General features: G+C 44.7%; 1 protein-coding gene across 1 annotated transcript in view; it reads left to right on the top strand.

The window, feature by feature from the left end:
* nudt12 (nudix (nucleoside diphosphate linked moiety X)-type motif 12) overlaps nt 1-17,277 on the top strand; it is a 51,200-nt gene extending 33,923 nt beyond the window's left edge. The window contains exons 6-7 of the mRNA XM_078565952.1: nt 10,212-10,411; nt 16,743-17,277. Coding sequence (XP_078422078.1) covers nt 10,212-10,411; nt 16,743-16,853 — 311 coding nt within the window. The 3' untranslated portion in view covers nt 16,854-17,277. The remainder of the gene's footprint in view (nt 1-10,211; nt 10,412-16,742) is intronic.
* Nucleotides 17,278-18,237: the final 960 nt, after the last annotated feature.

The raw sequence follows: 18,237 nt of genomic DNA, 5'->3' as shown, positions 1-18,237 counted from the left end.
GAGAAGCTATTGTAGGTGATTCTCTGACTACAATTATGTAGATAATGCAACCAGGTGAGCACAGAACCACCCAGCTTCAGATGATGGTGTGATCAACTGTGTCAAAGGACAGAGAGGGATACCCTCCGAGGAGGATGCCATTTGTGACTTTGACAAAAGATGTCCGATACTGTGGCAGTGATGGAAATTTAATTGAAGGGATTTAACTATGAAGTTCTGGGGAAAATGGGCACAGATTTGGGAGGCGACAACATGTTCAAGGGCTTTGGAAAGTAAATGGAGGTTGGTGATGAGGTGATGGTTGGCAAGATTGGAGGGGTCAAGGATTTTTTGTAGAGGGGGAGATGATGGCAGATTTGAAGGAGAGAGGAGCAGAAGCTGAGGAGAAGGAACAGTTAACAGTACCAACTAACATGGGAACCAGAAAGGGAAGAGAACAAAAGATGGTTCTCATGGACAAGATAAGCTTAGAGAGGGCAAGAGAGGAGATCAGAGAGAAACTAGTCCAGGGCTAGGCAGGAGGGATCCGGACAAGAAGTTGACCCAGTGAGCCAAGAAAGGGAGGGAAGTAGTAGAGGCAGTTGATTTAAATGGTCTTGATCTTGGCGATAAAGAAATCCGTGAACTTGTTATTGGATGTGAGGTGGACTTCTACTTGGCAGGAGGCTCACAGGACGACAGCGGAAACACTTTAGGGAAGCTTCCCTGAAGAGGTCAAACGTTCCCACCGACTCATGGGAGTCCTTGGCTTGTGACCGACCAAAATGGAGATGACTTACCCAGGAAGACACTGAACACATCAAATGACTTCATCAGGAACATAGAGGCGAAATCGAGGCATCGGAAAGAGCACACAAACCTCCAAACACCCAACCCTTCAAGTATCACTGGTCCTGCCTGTGGCAGAATCTGCTGATCGTGCATTGGACTTATTAGCTATCTCAGAACCCATTGAACCGGAATGGAAGCAAATAATTCTCCATCCCGAGGGATTGGCTAAAAAGAAGAAGGAGGTGGAGGAGACAGGGGAGAGGTGGTTTAAGAAGACAGCTTGCAGTAGAGAAAAGAAGCTGGAGATTATCTTTGCATTCTGGGATGATCCTAGAATAGTGGGCAGTTTTTGCAGACAAGACCAGGATCCGATGGTGCTTTATGTGGTCCAGCCTGAACTCACAATAAATGACTAAACTACGAAATCCATTTAACGGAGCAGAGATGAAAGGCTTCCCAAGGGGAACAGACAGGGAGAGAGAGTAAAGGTTTTAATGGTAACGAACGCAGAAGTGAAGGTGAGAATGCAACTGGGCAGATAGGAAGGAAGCTACAGAAATGTCATGACGATTGGAGGGCAAAGGCTAGACAGTTGAGATTTTGAAAGTGAAAAGTTAAGGAGAATGGGAAAACACAGTACAGTGGGACTAAGTGGAATGATTATTCAGCCAGCCAGCACAGAAACAATGGACAGGATCTTGTGGAGGTGACACGGGTCTTGGCCACCAGCAGGAGAGACGCGACCTCCACGTCACCTCTTTTCAAGGAGGCCCCCTGCATCCTGTTCTTAACAGGCCAGCAGCAGGCCTTCCCCCAAGATCAAAGATCCAAGGGCCAAAAGTCCTCCTGCCTGCCAAGAGCTGCTAGCCAATTAGCGGCCGGCAGTTCTTCGTGCTCAGCGTCATCAAAGAGGAGAGTGCTACACCCACCCAAGGCCTCGAGTCAACAAGTGACCCAGGCACAGGTGAGTAATGGTAGAAGAGGGTCGTAGGGTGGGCGTTGAAGTGGTGGGGGGTTTAGGGGATGAAGGGTTGACAGCAAGGGCAGAGGGTGGCTTTCAGTGGGCCCCCCCATCCCCTCCTGATGCCAGGTCTCTCAATCAGGCACCAAGTGCTTTTCAAAGAGGGCCCCCACCCCCAGGAGCCCTCAAGCAAACACACCAGTGTTTTCCTGTCTTGTTCCCCACAGGGCATTAATTGCCCACTTAAGGGCCTCAGTTAGCTGAGGAGCTGGAAGGCATTCCATGGAGTGGAGACGGGAAAGCACCAGGGACTTCACCCACCACCCTCCCACTCAATTAACTGCCCCACTTGCCCCCGCACAAAAAAACTCATCATGGGGGAGGGCACAAGGCACCGCTCAATGGGTCCAATGATTATATTCTATATCCAAAGACATGGCTACCAGGAGGCTAACTGCCTTCAGTCAACCTCACACTTCTCTCATCACCCTGTCACCCTTAAGGCATGTCACAGTTTAAGCATATATCTTTTGAACAATTATAGGCAAAATAGCTTCTCAACTCAACAATATAACATTAGTTATAACAAAATTACTACTCCCTCTCCTGGTGCCCATGTCATTATTAATGATTCTCTGTCCCCAGGTTCTGTCCCTCTTTCCTTTAGATCTGCCTTCAGCACCCCCTCTCAAAAATCCCTTGACCCAACTGTCCTTGCAAACTAGTTCCCCGTCTCCGGCTTGCCTTCCCTCTCCAAAGTCCTTGAATGTGCTGTTGCCTCCCAAATCCATGCCCATCTTTCTCAGAACTCCATGTTTGAATGCCTCCATCCCAGGTTTCTGCCCCTGCCATTGTACCAAAACAGCTCTTACCAAAGTCACAAATGACATCCTACATGATTGTGACAAAGGCAAACTATTCCTCCTCTTCCTTCTTAACATGCCTTCAACCTTTGACATGGTTGACCATACTATTCTCCTCCAACACCTCTCCACTGTCGTCCAACTGGGTGGGACTGAATTTGCCTGATTCGATTCTTATCTATAGGCTATAGCCAGGGAATCACTTGCAATGACTTCTCTTCTTGCTTCCACACTATTACCTCTCATGCCCCACATGCTCCCCCAACCCCCAAGGATTTCTCCTTGCTCCTCTCCTATTTCTATCCACATGCTGCCCTTCAGCAACATCATCCAAAGGCACATTGTCAGTTTCCACACGTATGTTGATGACAATCAGCTCTAAGTCACCAATACCTCTCTTAACTCCTCCACTGTCGCTAAATTATCAGTCTGCTTATTCAACATCCTGTACAGGATGAACAGAAATTTCCTCCAGTGAAATATAGGGAAAACTGAAGCCATTGTTAGGATCTCTGCTGCAAAGTCCATTCCTTAGCTATCAGTTCCATCCCACTCCCTGACAGCAGTCTGAAATTAAACCAACCTGTTCTCAACCTAGGAGCTGGATGGAGACAGGTTAGTCTTAATGTTACATCACTTTGATCGCTTTCCTCTGGTGAGGGTTGGTAATGGACAATAATCTCCTACCTAATCACTGCCTGCCTTGAGACCATCCTGCTCAGAGCTGTGCCATCCCATAAGATACTCACGGCTGACAGCTTGACTTCATTTCATGTTAGCCTTGCCAGAATACATACTGGACCCAAGACCTGCTCACCACGTTTCACCTGCTGGCCTCTCTGGTGACCGCCAGCCATGCCTTCTTTGTTTGCTTGGCAGGTGTCCGCCTGTTACTCTCAGGAAACAAAATGTTGTGCCTGGCTCAGACGACCTCTGTCATGACCTCCAGGGAGGTGTCAGAGAACCTTGAGGCCACTCTGCCCCAACAGGCTGCCATGTTACTGCTCTGAAAGCCAGTTCCCTCAGGACTGACTCAGGCTGCTTGCCTTTGAATGCAGGCAGGTGCCCTTTAAATGGAACCCACTCCTTCTAACTCCTGACACCTTCTCATGCCAGCGATCTGTCATTGAACAGATATCACGGAGGCTATTGACTAATTGGTAGCCTCCCCCAAAATGCTGCGTTTAGCGTACTCCAAACCCCTGCAGGTTCAGGACCTAAAAGTGGCCCTGATGTTGGGGTATCACCAAGATCGGGAAAATCCAGCCCCAAACAGATTATCTGGCCATTATCACATTGTTGTTTGTGGGAGCTTGCTGTCCACAAATTGGCTGCCGCATTTGCTATATTACGACAATGTCTAGATGCCAAAATAGTACTTCATTGGCTGTAAAGCACTTTGGGACATCTGCTGAGCATTATGTAAATGCAAATACTTTTCATTTGCAGATAAATGGATATAGATAAGACCATAAGACATAGGAGCAGAAACTAGGCCATTCGGCCCATCGGGTCTGCTCCGCCATTCAATCCTGGCTGATAAGTTTCTCAACCCCATTCTCCCACCTTCTCCCCGTAACCTTTGATCCCCTTACCAATCAAGAACCTATCTATCTCAGTCTTAAATACACTCAATGACCTGGCCTCCACAGCCTGCTGTGGTAATGAATTCCATAGATTCACCACTCTCTGGCTAAAGAAGTTTCTCCTCATCTCTGTTCTAAAAGGTCTTCCCTTTACTCTGAGGCTGTGCCCTCGGGTCCTAGTCTCTCCTACTAATGGAAACATCTTCCCCACATCCACTCTATCCAGGCCTTTCAGTATTCTGTAAGTTTCAATCAGATCCCCTCTCATCCTTCTAAACTACATCGAGTATAGACCCAGAGTCCTCAAACGTTCCTCATATGTTAAGCCTTCCATTCCTGGGATCGTTCTCGTGAACCTCCTCTGGACCCTCTCCAGGGCCAGAACATCCTTCCTGAAATACGGGGCCCAAAATTGCTCACAATATTCTAAATGTGGTCTGACCAGAGCCTTATAAAGCCTCAGCAGCACGTCCCTGCTTTTATATTCTAGTCCTCTCAAAATAAATGCCAACATTGCATTTGCCTTCCTAACTACCGCGTCAACCTGCAAGTTAACCTTAAGAGAATCCTGGACTAGGACTCCCAAGTCCCTTTGCACTCCAGATTTCTGAATTCTCTCCCCATTTAGAAAATAGTCTATGCCTCTATTCTTCCTACCAAAGTGCATGACCTCACACTTCCCCACATTGTATTCCATCTGCTACTTCTGTGCCCATTCTCCTAACCTGTCCAAATCCTTCTGCAGCCTCCCCGCCTCCTCAATACTACCTGTCCCTCCACCTATCTTTGTATCATCTGCAAACTTAGCCAGGATACCCTCAGTTCCTTCATCTAGATCATTAATGTATAAAGTGAAAAGTTGTGGTCCCAACACTGACCCCTGCGGAACTCCACTAGTCACCGGCCGCCATCCTGAGAAGGACTCCCTTATCCCCACTCTCTGCCTCCTGCCAGACAGCTAATCTTCTATCCATGCTAGTACCTTGCCTCTAAGACCATGGGCTCTTATCTTACTGAGCAACATCCATTGGCTCTCCTTTGTCTAACCTACTCATTACCTCCTCAAAGAATTCTAACAGATTTGTCAGGCATGACCTCCCCTTGATGAAACCATGCTGACTTTGCACGATTTTACCATGCACTTCCAAGTATTCTGAAATCTCATCCTTAATAATGGACTCTAAAATCTTACCAACGACTGAGGATGGCTAATCGGCCTGTAATTTCCCGTCTTTTGCCTCACTCCCTTCTTAAACAGGGGGTTACATTAGCGATTTTCCAGTCCTCTGGGACCCTCCCTGACTCCAGTGATTCCTGAAAGATCACCACTAACGCCTCCACTATCTCTTCAGCTCTCTCCTTCAGAACTCTAGGGTGTAATCCATCTGGTCCAGGTGATTTATCCACCTTCAGACCTTTCAGTTTTCCTAGCACCTTCTCCTTGGTAATGGCCACCATACTGACCTCTGGCCCCCGACTCTCTTGAACTTTGGGGATGTTACTCGTTTCTTCCACCGTGAAGACTGATGCAAAGTACCTATTCAGTTCCTCCGCCATTTCTTTGTTCCCCACTACTACTTCTCCAGCGTCATTTTCCAGCGGCCCAATGTCCACTTTTGCCTCTCTCTTACCCTTTATATATCTAAAAAAACTCTTGCAATCTTCTTTTATATTAGTGGCTAGCTTACCCTCATATTTAATCTTCTCCCTCCTTATTTCTTTTTTAGTTGTCCTCTGTTGGTCTTTGTAGGCTTTCCAATCCCCTGGTTTCCCACTGCTCTTCGCCTCACATAGCTCTCCAAATTTAGGTGGCTTTACTTCTTGTCAGGACCAGATCATTTCTAGCAGAGGACCTGGGAATGCTAGGAATATAAAACAGAGCTTGCTAAGGCACTGGGTTTGTTCTATGTGTATGACTGTGAATGTCTAGAGGGCATTAGGATGCTGGATGAAGCATGTTCATTGGTTATTCTCTGGCTTCCTTTCAAATGGCAGCTGGAGTTGTTTTCACATGATTGGCTGAATTGAGTGTGTGCATGGAACCACCTCCTGGTCATTCCCAATGCCAGGTGCAGCCTTATTGGAAATGTTCCATTGGTTAATTGTCCAAATGTCTTGAGGGGATTATTGGCCAGATTGCATTATAGCTGGACAATTCATCTTGTTGCTGTTACCATAGATTGCAGCATATAGGTCGATCTTTGAAGCCTCCAAAAATGGGGGTGGTCTACTTATATGCTGAGTATAAAATGTGAACTGCTGGTGTGTGTGATTGCCATTTTGACATGCAAAAAACAACCACTGGTAATTCATATTTTTACTCGCTCATGGGATGTAGGCGTTGTTGGTCAGGCCAGCATTTATTACCCATCCCTAGTTGCCCTAGTTCAGAGGGCAGTAAGAGTCGACCACATTCAACTCATATTGAATTAATGTGCCACAGTTTAATGAACGAAGTAATTCTATAAATATACATTTAACCACAATCAAAGCATTTTTAAAAAAGGTCAAATTCAGGCTATGACATAATTGTAAGGATCCCACTCTGGATCAGGTGTTTTGGTTTCAAAATCATCCCTTCACAATAAATTACCTTCATCTCCATCCATTGAATTGGATATTCTGCATTGTCGGACTGATCTGATGATAGTTTGTGCACTAATCGCAGCCCACACTTCAATGGTGAAGCCACACGTATTTCTGCTCTTTGTGAAGGTTTTTTCTCCATCAATCATCCACCTATACCATTCAGCATGGTATGGCTTGTTGAGGCACACATCCAAAGATTGAACCTTAGATCCCCTGGTATAACTGCAATGTGGGTACTGTGTCTTTGTCGGCGCCTCTTGATCTCATCAGCTCTATGGGGCAGAATTTTTCAGTTTGCGTGCGGGGGCGGGCCCGACATGCCAATGCATAAAATGACGCATGATGATGTCGGGCGTGCGTCCTGAGGTCATCGCGCAGTCCCGCGATATATCGTTCTGTGGGCACGCACCGGAGTCGGCTACGCGCCTGCCGATATGTAAACGGCTTATTAAGGCCATTAAGAAATTAATTGAAGTATTTGCTAATGCTGCCCGTCCAATCTTAAGGTTGGTGGGCAGGCGAAAAGGCCAAGCGGCCTTCGTGTTTTTTAGGAAACCTCATCCATGAGCGGGATGAGGTTTCCTAAAGCTTTTATTAAATAAATTTAAAATTTTCATGAAAATAAAAACATGTCCCATCTCATGTGACACAATCACATGAGGGGGCATGCTTAAATAAATTTCTAAACATTTTATTTAATAATTTTATTATCGATTCAATCTCCCTGAGGCAGCTCCATGCCTCAGAGAGACTGAAGCGTTCTTTCGCGCGCATGTGCGAAAGAGCACTGGCCCCAACTCCCCCCCTCCCACCGCCCGCATAGGTAGCGCTGAGCGCTACCAGTCGCATCTTAAACAGGGCAGGCCTTAATTGGCCCATCCGCATAAAATGGCAGCGCGCAGCCGATTGCAGGCGGCATTCGGCTCCGCAACTGCCCCCGCCCGCTCCTTCCGAGCTCGCCCGCCGCCTGAAAAATTTTGGTCATGGGATCTGAATGTGTCCCACACTAATAAGCTAGACTCTTCGCATGGGCCACTGGGATGCCTATTCCACACATTGATCCACAACTTCACTCCATCATCTTCCATCCAACCTTTGTCATGAAAATGCACAAGAACTCCATCAGGGAAATTGATTTTCAGCATGGTTTTAAGTTTGAACATTACCATAGGCTTTAATTTCATTCTGTCGGCCATGCAGGCTAGAACCATCATGAATCGTGCCTTCTCATGTCCTGTGGTTTTCACTAGAATTGTTTTTGAATCTTTCCACTTCACAGTTCGGTTGCTGGGCATATCAAAATTCATGGGCACTTCATCCATGTTGCCGAAATGGTATATTGGGTACACATGTTTTTTGCTGCTAACTGATGGTGAATCGCTAGAAACTGGTAATTTTGGCATCAAGGTATTTTGGAAACTTCTGAGCGACCTTGGTCTCCTGCCACAACACAAAACCTTTTCGTTCAATAAAGCGGCTACACCAATTAGCTGTTGTCCTGAAATCTTTGCTGGACTAAGGGTTTGATTTGGTCCACTCAAGTGCGTATATACGCATTGAATTTCTGGTGATGATGCAACCATTCCAGTGATTTTCAAGGACACATTCCAATACATGCTTCTCAAGATCAGGCCAGTGGCTGGTCCCTATTTTCATGGCACATCTGGCCTTGAGCATCTTCTTCAGAGCAGATTCCTTCTTCTTGCACCATTCTTGAACCGGATTTTCACTAGCACCAAATTCCCTCGCTGCAACTGTTATTTGATGAGTTAGCAAATGTTATGGCTTTTGGCTTGAAATCATTCATTTTGCTGGAAGAAGGGAGGGCGGGGGAGTTATCCCCATTCATTTTGTTGGAAGATGCATTTCTCTTTGTCGTTTGATATCTGCGATCTGCTCTTTATAAGCGTGTCTTAAACTCCCACACTTCTTGCACCCAGTTATAATAGGGTACTGGCAAGTAAAACATGCATTTGTGGGGTGAAAAATTGGGGCTGACTACTAATGTGAGTATAGTATGTCATGGCTGCAAAAAGGTGGTCGACTTACACACCAAATAATGCAAAAACATGATTTTTGCAGATGGGAAAATGGGGTCAACTTATATGCCACAATCCACAGTAAGTGCAAAAACTCTTCAACCCTTCAAGTGGATAGCTCAGTTGTATTCAGTGTCTTGATGATAATAAACTGCATAAGCATGCAGTTTGGTCTGAGATTTATCAAAGCCAGTTATGGCTTCTGTACCTTCCAAGACCACTTATTTTTAGAGACATTAAAAACTGTTGAAATGTATATGGTGGCATGCTTTACACAAACAGTGTGCTTAAGCAGTTACTGTTAGGCATTGTTTTTGAAACATTTTTAAAATTCTTTTTTGCCTTAGTTTTATATCGTTAGAAGAACCATAATGCTGGAAAGTATTTCAAAAATACTGTTGAGTTGAAATGTGTTTTGCCTAAGAGATGTAGAGGTTGGGGAGGGAGCCTAGAGGCTAAAGGCTTAACCACCGATGGTGGGACAAAGGATGTGAGGGATGCAAAAGGGTCCCGAGGTTGGAGGAGTGCAGAGTTCTTGGAGGGTTTTGGGCTGGAGGAGGTTACAAGAGAGTCAAGGCCATGGAAAGATTTGAACACAAGGATGAGAAATATAAAATTGAGGTGTTGGTGGACTAGGAGCCACTGTAGATCAGCAAGCACAGAAATGATGGGTAAGTGATATTTGGTGTGGGATAAAAAATGAGCAGCAGAGTTTTGGATGAGCTGGCTTTATAGAGGATGGAAGATAGTAATAATAATAAAGGGAATTCATGTTAGAAATTGTACCAGCTGTTTCCTGTTACTGAAAAACAAAGCCTTTCTCATTTGTATACCCAAAAATTGTTGCCAATGGGCAACGCGTGTTTCGCCTCTGTTTACTGTAATTACCATCACATCGAGACCAACACTGCATGAGGTTCTGAAAACTGCTTACGATCTTTCACTGATTAAATCGTGTTGAAATCCCTTAACGTCCTGGGGGATGGTGTGTGTACCTGCTGTTGTGCTCTATTGATTAAAATTAAAGTCATCAGAAAATGATAAAAATCTTGAAGATTCTGCTGATTCTCAAAATCTGGTGAAACATCCATTCAAGTTTATTTCAGTCTGTGATAGAGGGAATGCTTTAAGAGCAGAACAATGAAAGCAACTTTACTAATTGTATTCATTTTCTTATGATCCTGCAATAGAGGCCCAGTAAATAATATATAATCCACTCAGCTACCTCCAGGTTTGATTGGAAGAAACCCACAAGCTCTTGATCTAATATCAAGTTCTCCAATTGTAGACAATGCCTGGGTGACTTCTTTGAATTTGTAAACCTGAATATTAACAGAGGGAATTATTGGGAAAATGGCAAGCTTTGTGATATCTTTATGAAGCACTTTACTTTCGTTAACAGGGGAGACAATAGAGGATGCTGTTCGAAGAGAGGTTGCAGAAGAAACTGCAGTCAAGGTTGGGCACGTTCAATATGTTTCCAGTCAACCCTGGCCAATGCCTTCGTCTCTCATGATTGGTTGTCAAGCTGTTGCAGTAACAACAGAAATTATTGTGGACAAAGAGGAAATTATAGATGCCCGCTGGTTCAGTAGGCAGCAGGTAGGGCAAACTATTAAGACTCTTGGGCTACAACCAGTTTATCTGATGCTGTGATTTTTGTTCCTAACTGAGTGAAATAATAAAGTATGATCAGAGAACGTATAAGTTGGTTTATCAAACCAATTTCTTCCACAACCTGTACACGTTTGACACTGTCATTGGCTCTTTCACCCTTAAGTATCCTGAGGTAAGTGGATAATCTGAAATAAAACTTCAGGAAAGACAAAGCTCTCTAACATTCCTTCTCAACCTCAAGGCAAACCAATTAAGTTCTCGGTCAGTTGGTGCAATTTGACAAAGTTTTGGATGTGCTGGATTCAGCCCACTCATCACAAATAACTTGTACTAACTCAATAAGTGCCACTGACCAGTTTACCTATGCAACAACTGTTGGGTTCCAAGCTTCAGCAGCCCTCTTTCTTGCTTTGACATTATAAACTTGATCAGGTTAATTTTCCAAGCCTGGGCTTACAATCAGCTAAATAAAAATAAGCAGTTGGATTTCACTAACTCCATCAGCAATGTAAGAGCTAATTATAAATGAAAACAGAAAATGCTGGAAATACTCAGAAGGCCGTGCACCATCAGTGGAGAGAGAAACAGAGTTAATGTTTCAGATCTGTGACCTTTCATCAAAACTGGGATAAGTTAGAAATATAATCGGTTTTAAGCAAGTGAAAGGGGGGAAAGTAGAAAAAGCACAAAGGGAAGGCCAGTTATAAGGTGGAAGACTTGGGAGATTAAATGACAAAAGAGTTGGTGGTGCAGGACCAGAGTGGCACTGCGACAAGTAAAGAAAGAAGACATGTCCAGAGGAGGTATGAATGGCAGATTGAAACAGCTGCTGTTCAAAAGCAAAAGTAAGGGAAAAAACGAGACCAAAACCGAAAAAAGATAGGAAACAAATGGAGGAAGAGGTTATGATCTGAAATTGTTGAACTCATTGTTGAGTCCTGAAGGATATAAAGTGATTAATTAAAAGATTGAGGTGCTGTTCCTTGAGTTTATATTGGATCACAGAATGGTTACAGCACAGAAGTTGGTTTGATAAACCAACTTATACTTTCTCAGCTCATATTTTATTATTTCACACAGCTAGGAACAAAAAATATTTGGCCTATTATGAATGTGTTGGCCTTCTGAAGGAACAGTTCGTCAAGTGACTTTTCCCTGTAGCCCTGCACATTCTTCCTTTTCAGATAACCTTGATTGAGCTTCATTGGAACACTGCAGGTGGCCATGGACAGAGAGGTCAGCATTAGAGCAAGGTAGAGAATTAAAACGATAGGCAACTGGAAGCTCGGGGTCATGTTTTGTGGACTGAATGGAGGTGTTCCGCAAAGTGGTCACCCAAATAAAAACAGACAATGCTGGAAAAACTCAGCAGGTCTGGCATCATCTGTGGAGAGAGAAACAGAATCTGTATGATTCTTCTTCAGAGCTAAAGAGGAGTAGAAATGTGATAGACATTATACTGTTTAAGAGTGGGGTGGAGCAAGATGGAAGTTCAGGGATAGGCTGGAGCTAAGGAGAGATTGACAAAGGTGTCATGGGCACAAGACAAAGGGAGTGTTAATGGTAGTGGTCAAGGCTAAAGAAGGTACATAAGATAGTGGCATAAAGGTAAGATAGTAGACTGTGTTAATAGAAGAACAAGGGTCAGCGCTCTGTGAAAGAACAACATGGAAACAAGTGACTGATGGCCCTGTTGCAGGGAGTGGTTGTGGGGAAAGGATAAAAATTGAATAAATGAATGAAAATAAATATATATTTTTAAAATGTAATAATTTTTTTTTTTTAAATTGGGATTAAAGAAGGGATAAAGATGGAGGAGAGAGTTCATGGTCTGAAGTTGTTAAATTCAATGTTAAGTCTAGAAGGCTGTAAAGTGCCTAATCGGAAGATGAGGTGCTGTTCCTCCAGTTTGCGTTGGGCTTCACTGGAACATTGCAGCAGGCCAAGGACGGACAAGTGGGCATGAGAGCAGGATGATGTATTGAAATGGAAAGCAACAGGAAGGTCTGGGTCATGCTTGCGGACTGAATGAAGGTGTTCTGCGTTTAGTCTCCCCAATGTGGAGGAGGCCGCATTGGGAGCAGCAAGTACAGTTGACCAAATTGAGGGAGGTACAAGTGAAGCGCTGCTTCACCTGAAAGGCGTGTTTCAGGCCTTGAACGGTGAAGTGGGAGGAAGTAAGAGGCAGGTGTTGCACCATCTGCGATTGTATGGGAAGGTGCCGTGGGAAGGGAATCAGGTTTTGGGAGTGAAGGAAGAGTGGACCAGGGTATCACGGAGAGAAAGGTCCCCACGGAATGCCAATGGGGGTGGTGAGGGGAAGATGTGTTTGGTGGTGGCATCATGCTGGAGTTGGCGGAAGTGGCGGAGGATGATCCTTTGAATGTGGAGATGGGTGGGATGAAAAGTGAGGACAAGGGTGATCCTATCAAAGTTCTGGGAGGGAGGGGAAGAGTGTGAGGGCAGAGGTGTAGGAGATGGGTTAGACATGGTTGAAGGCTTTGTCAACCACAGTGGGCGGAACCCTCAGTTAGGGAAAAAGGAAGACATGTCAGAAGCGCCGCTTTGGAAGTAGGTATCATCGGAACAGATGCGATGGAGGCAGAGGAACTGAGAGAATGGGATGGAATCCTTACAGGAAGCGGGGTGTGAGGAGCTGTAGTCGAGGTAGCTGTGGGAGTCAGTTGGCTTGTAATGAATATTGGTGGCCAGTCTATCACCAAAAATGGAGACAGAGAGGTCAAGGAAGGGAAGGGAAGTGTTGGAGAGGGACCATGTGAAGGTGAGAGAGGGGTGGAAAGTGGAAGCAAAATTGACAAAAATCTTTCCAGGTCCAGACGAGAGCATGAAGCAACACTGATACAGTCATCGGTGTACATAAAAAAAGAGTTGTGGGAGGGGGCCTGAGGAGGACTTGAACAAGGAATGTTCCGCATACCCCACAAAAAAACAGGCACAACTGGGGCCCATGCGACTACCCTGCTTTCATCAAGCAGTCACCCAATCTGCATTGGTCTCTCATGTAGAGCAGACCGCATTGTGAGCAGTGAATAAGAATTCAAAATTGAACTTGTTGCACTCCATTCTCTCAGGACTAACCCTAACATTATCATCAAACCTGCTGACTAGGGTAATGCTATTGTTGTCTGGCAAACTAACTTCTACTTTAATATAAAAGCAAAAAACTGCGGATGCTGGAAATCCAAAACAAAAACAAAAATAAAAATACCTGGAAGAACTCAGCAGGTCTGACAGCATCTGTGGAGAGGAATACAGTTAACATTTCGAGTCCGTATGACTCTTCAACTTCTACCTTACACAGGCTGAATGTCAACTTTCCAACACTTCCCCCTACATCTTTCTGGACTATAATATCAAGCCATCGTCTCTAGGTCTGTCACTAATCTCATCTTCTCTGGAAATCTTCCCTCCACAGCCTCTAACCTCATAGTACCTCTACCCTGAACAGCTCACATCTATCTCCTTTCCAAGATACACAAACAGGACTTCCCTGGTAGACCTATCATTTCAGCCTGTTCATACCCCATTGAACTGATTTCTTCTTCCTTGTCCAGTCCCTTCCTATCTACATCCGTGACGCCTCTGATGTCCTCCGCCACTTCAACAGTTTCCATTTTTCTGGCCCAAACCATCCTCTTCACCATGGATGTCCAATCTCTCGACACCTCCATCCCCCACCAGGACAGACTGAAGGATCTCCACTTTTTCCTTAAATGGAGGCCCAACTAGTTTCCATCCACTATCAGCATCTTCTGCCTGGCTGAGCTTGTTCTCACATATAACAACTTCTTCAACTCTACTCATGTCCTTCAAGTAAAAGAGGTTGCTATGGATAACCACATAGGTCCTTTCTATGCCTGCCTTATGATGGGATATGCAGAACATTTCTTGTTCTAATCCTGCTGGGCTCCTCCCTCAGACTCTGCAATGTACCAGAAAAAGAGGTATAGGTGCTGCTGCCTGCAAAATTTCATCAACTTTGCTTACAGCTTTCACCCTTCTCTCACCTTCGCATGATCATTCTCCAAATTTATCCTTCCCTTCCTCGACTTCTCTGGGCAGAATCTTCTGCTCTCGCTGGTAGTGAACTTAGAGGTGGGAAGGGCAATTACATAGGCAGTATGGTGGCATACCTGAACCCCACGGTGTGCATAAGAGGTAAACCTGTGCCCGCCACTTGTCACTGGGGTTGGGGGGAGGTGTCCCTCGATCAAAGGCAGTCAGTGCCTGGTCGAGGGAGTGGTCATCAGGAAGTGGGGGGGGCCACAGGGAGCCACCCCCCTGCCCTTGCTACCAATCCCTCTGTCCCCTCTCCCCATGACCTCCACCCCGCAAGTACACCCCGCTCCCTCACACCCCCTCCCAAACCCCCCACATCATTTAACTGTAGCCTGGGTCCTCCGCATTCCTGGGGCTCTGGGGGTGGTGTCCTTCTGGCAGCAGCACCAGGCAGGACTTAGGCCTCCAGGGATTCTAGGGGAAGGCCCGCTGCTGGCTTCATCACAACCTGATTGGTGTTTAGTTAGGTCGGCTTTCTGGATAAGAGGAAACATGGGTCTCTCGCCAGCTCTCCACCCAGCAGGCAAGACTCTGACACCTCAGCAAGATTCCACCTTCTGCCTCCATTTATGGAGATAGGATATCTATGAGTATTCACTATAAGCCCACTGACTTCCACAGCTACCTCAACTACACTTTCTTAATCCCTGCTACTGTAAGAAGTCCACTTCATTCTTCCAGTTTCTCCATCTCCATCCCACCTGTTCTAATGATGCTACCTTCCTCACCAGCAAAAACTTCCAATGTTTTCCTTTTTCCTCAACCAAGGATTTTTCTCCTTGATTGACAGGAGCCACAACCATGGCCGTCCCATTTCCTGCACTTCTGCTCTCACCCCTTCCCCTCCCTCCCAGAACCATGATAGGGCTCCCCTTGTCCTCAACTTCCACCCCACCTGCCTCCATATTCAACAGGTCACGCTCTGCCATTTCCATTACCTCTAGTGTGATGCCACTACCAAAAACAGCTTCCCCTCCCCTTTCAGCATTCCATAGGGACTATTCCCTCCACGACACCTGGCCCAGTCCTCAATTACCCCCAACACCTCATCCCATTCCCATGCAAGCTCAGGAGATGCAACACCATCCTTTTACTTCATCTCTCTTCACCATCCAAGGCCCAAACATTCCTTCCAGGTGAAACAGGGATTTACGTGTACTCCTTTCGATTTGGTATACTGTCTTCACTGTTCACAATGTTGTCTACTGTAGGGGAGAACAAACACAGACTGGGTGACCGTTTTCAATTCACCTCAATTCAGTCTACAAGCGTGACCCCTGGGCTTCCAGTCGCCCATCATTTCAATTCTCCACTTTACTCTCATGCTGACCTTTCTGTCCTTGGCCTCCTGCATTGTTCCAGTGCAGCTGAACATAAGCATGAGGAACACCATCTCATATTTCAATGGGCACATTACAGCCTCCTGGACTCAACAGTGAGTTCAACAATTTCAGACTATAATCTCTGCCCCATTTTGTTTCCTATTTCTCTGCACATTTCAGTTTTAGTCTCGTTTTTCCCTATTTTTGCTTTCGGGGTGGCAGTTGTTCAACATTCTGCTATTCATATCTCTTCTAGACATACCTTCTGTTTCTTTACTTGTCCCAGTGCCACTGCATTTGGCCTGGTATCACCAACTCTTTTGTCATTTAATCTCTCTTGCCTTCCCCTATCACAGACCTTCCCTTTTGTTCTTTTTCCACCTCTCCAGTTTCACTTGCTTAAAACCAATTACATTTCTAACTTTTCCCAGTTCTATTGAAAGGTAATCAACCTGAAACATTTACTGTTTCTCGAAAGATGCCGTCTGTCCTGTTGAGTATTCCCCGCATTTTCTGTTTTTAGTTTCAGATTTCCAGCATCTGCAGTATTTTGCTCTTATAAAAACAAATTATTTTTCTGTTTCCTTGATTTAATTGCAGACCAGAGCTTAAACTCTATTTGTGACACAGCCTTACTAATTTACTATTTTTCTTTGAAGTTTATAGTAAACTTTATGTCAAATAAGCTGATTGTGATTAAATTGTATAGATCAGTCTTGCTTATTACAAAAATGTATGCAACCACAACAAGTACATAATGAAATTGCAAAGTAGCTTTAATTATTAGAGGCCAAACTAAATTAATGTTGTTTCAGCTATTCAAGATGTCATTTGAAAATCAAGTTAATATTTCCAGTTGAAAATTAATTCAGTTTGAAAACTAATGTGTTTTCTTTTGTTTGTTGGTATCGCAGATCACTGAAATCCTGACACAGCGTGGTGATCAAACAATTAGCATTCCACCACAGCAAACTATCGCACATGGACTAATTAAAAATTGGCTTAAAAAGAATGCAAATCTCTGAATTCACCACGATGATGGCATCATTCTGTTGACCTGCAATTAAACCAGCTGATCTGTCAATCTTTGTGAGAAGACCATAACAATATTACCAAAAAGAGAAGACACCATTACTGAAATAACCTTTCACCCACTACAGCGCTGACCCTGAATTTTACCTTTGGCGGGCGTGCCCAATTGGCGGGCCGGGGAGCAGTCAGGAAACAGACTGCCGACCGCAATCAGCCCTTGACCGCAATTTCACCCTGGCTGGCCAATTAACGGCCTGCCAGCGTGAAACACGTGCTGAAATGCTCAGCGCTGCCAGAGTGGGAGTGTGGGCAATGACATCGGCGTGGGTGAACGCTGCGAGAAAGCTCCCTGAAGGCAGACAGCTGCCTCAGGGAGCTGCAGACCTGAAAATCATTAAATAAAGGTTTGAAAAGCTGAAAAAAAATGTCCATGCATCACAATCAATCATCTGAAAATATAGCTGATAAAAATGCTGCCCATAAATATTTAGTTTTATTTTATTTCATAACAGAAATTTCATCCTGCCCTTGGATGAGGTTTGATGAAAAATGCTAAAGTCCGCCTGGCCGATTCGCCCGTCTGCTAACTGTAAGGTTGGATGGGCCTCGAAAAATTGGAGACAATTGCACCGTTAATAGGCTTAATTTCCCTTTTAATTGTCGGCGGCCGTGCTCCTGACTTTTGCGCACGCCCGCTGACCAAAATATCGTGCGAGTGCACGATGACGTCGGGACGCTCGCCCGACATCTTCTCACACGATTTTACGCCCGATCAGGTCGGGCACGCGCCTGCCTGCAGGACATAAAATTCAGCCCCTGTCGTTTGAAGACTGATTTTGAAATGAACACTCACTAACCTATCAAATAATTCTCATGAACATTTGTTCGTTTGTAGGTTTAAAATTAGCATTGCATTTACTGGAAAACTTGTAACGTTAATTTGAAGTGATTTTGATTTAGAAATTTATGATTTGCTACTTCTAATTATGAGGGTGATTTGCTCTGTTCTCAATTCAGAGCAGCTTCCCAAGCCAGAAATTTTTGACACTTTTCCCAGACATCTGGATGTGTTTCTTTACAGTTGTCAGAGCTTTACACCACTTCTATTTTCAGAATTGTTTTCCTTCAAATACAAATTATAACAAAACAGCTTAAAGCTGTTGATCTCTTCTTAAGACATTTACAAGTTAGAAACAAGACTTAATTTTACCCCTGCAGAGAAATGTCCAATAAAAAATCTGCTTGCATCCATGAAGCAAATAGGGGATAATTTTCACTTTTATCTCCAGCCAAAAGGCAGTCAATGAACATCATGGAAAATAAAATCAGGAAAAGTGTGAAGAGAGCTGCGGGGTTGCTGTTACTCATTATTCACCT

Source organism: Cetorhinus maximus, chromosome 2 (genome assembly GCF_964194155.1).
Source record: "Cetorhinus maximus chromosome 2, sCetMax3.hap1.1, whole genome shotgun sequence".
In the NCBI taxonomy this organism is placed as follows: Eukaryota; Metazoa; Chordata; class Chondrichthyes; order Lamniformes; family Cetorhinidae; genus Cetorhinus; species Cetorhinus maximus.
The sequence above is the reverse complement of the archived record's forward strand: the minus strand, read 5'-3'. Positions and strand labels throughout refer to the sequence as shown.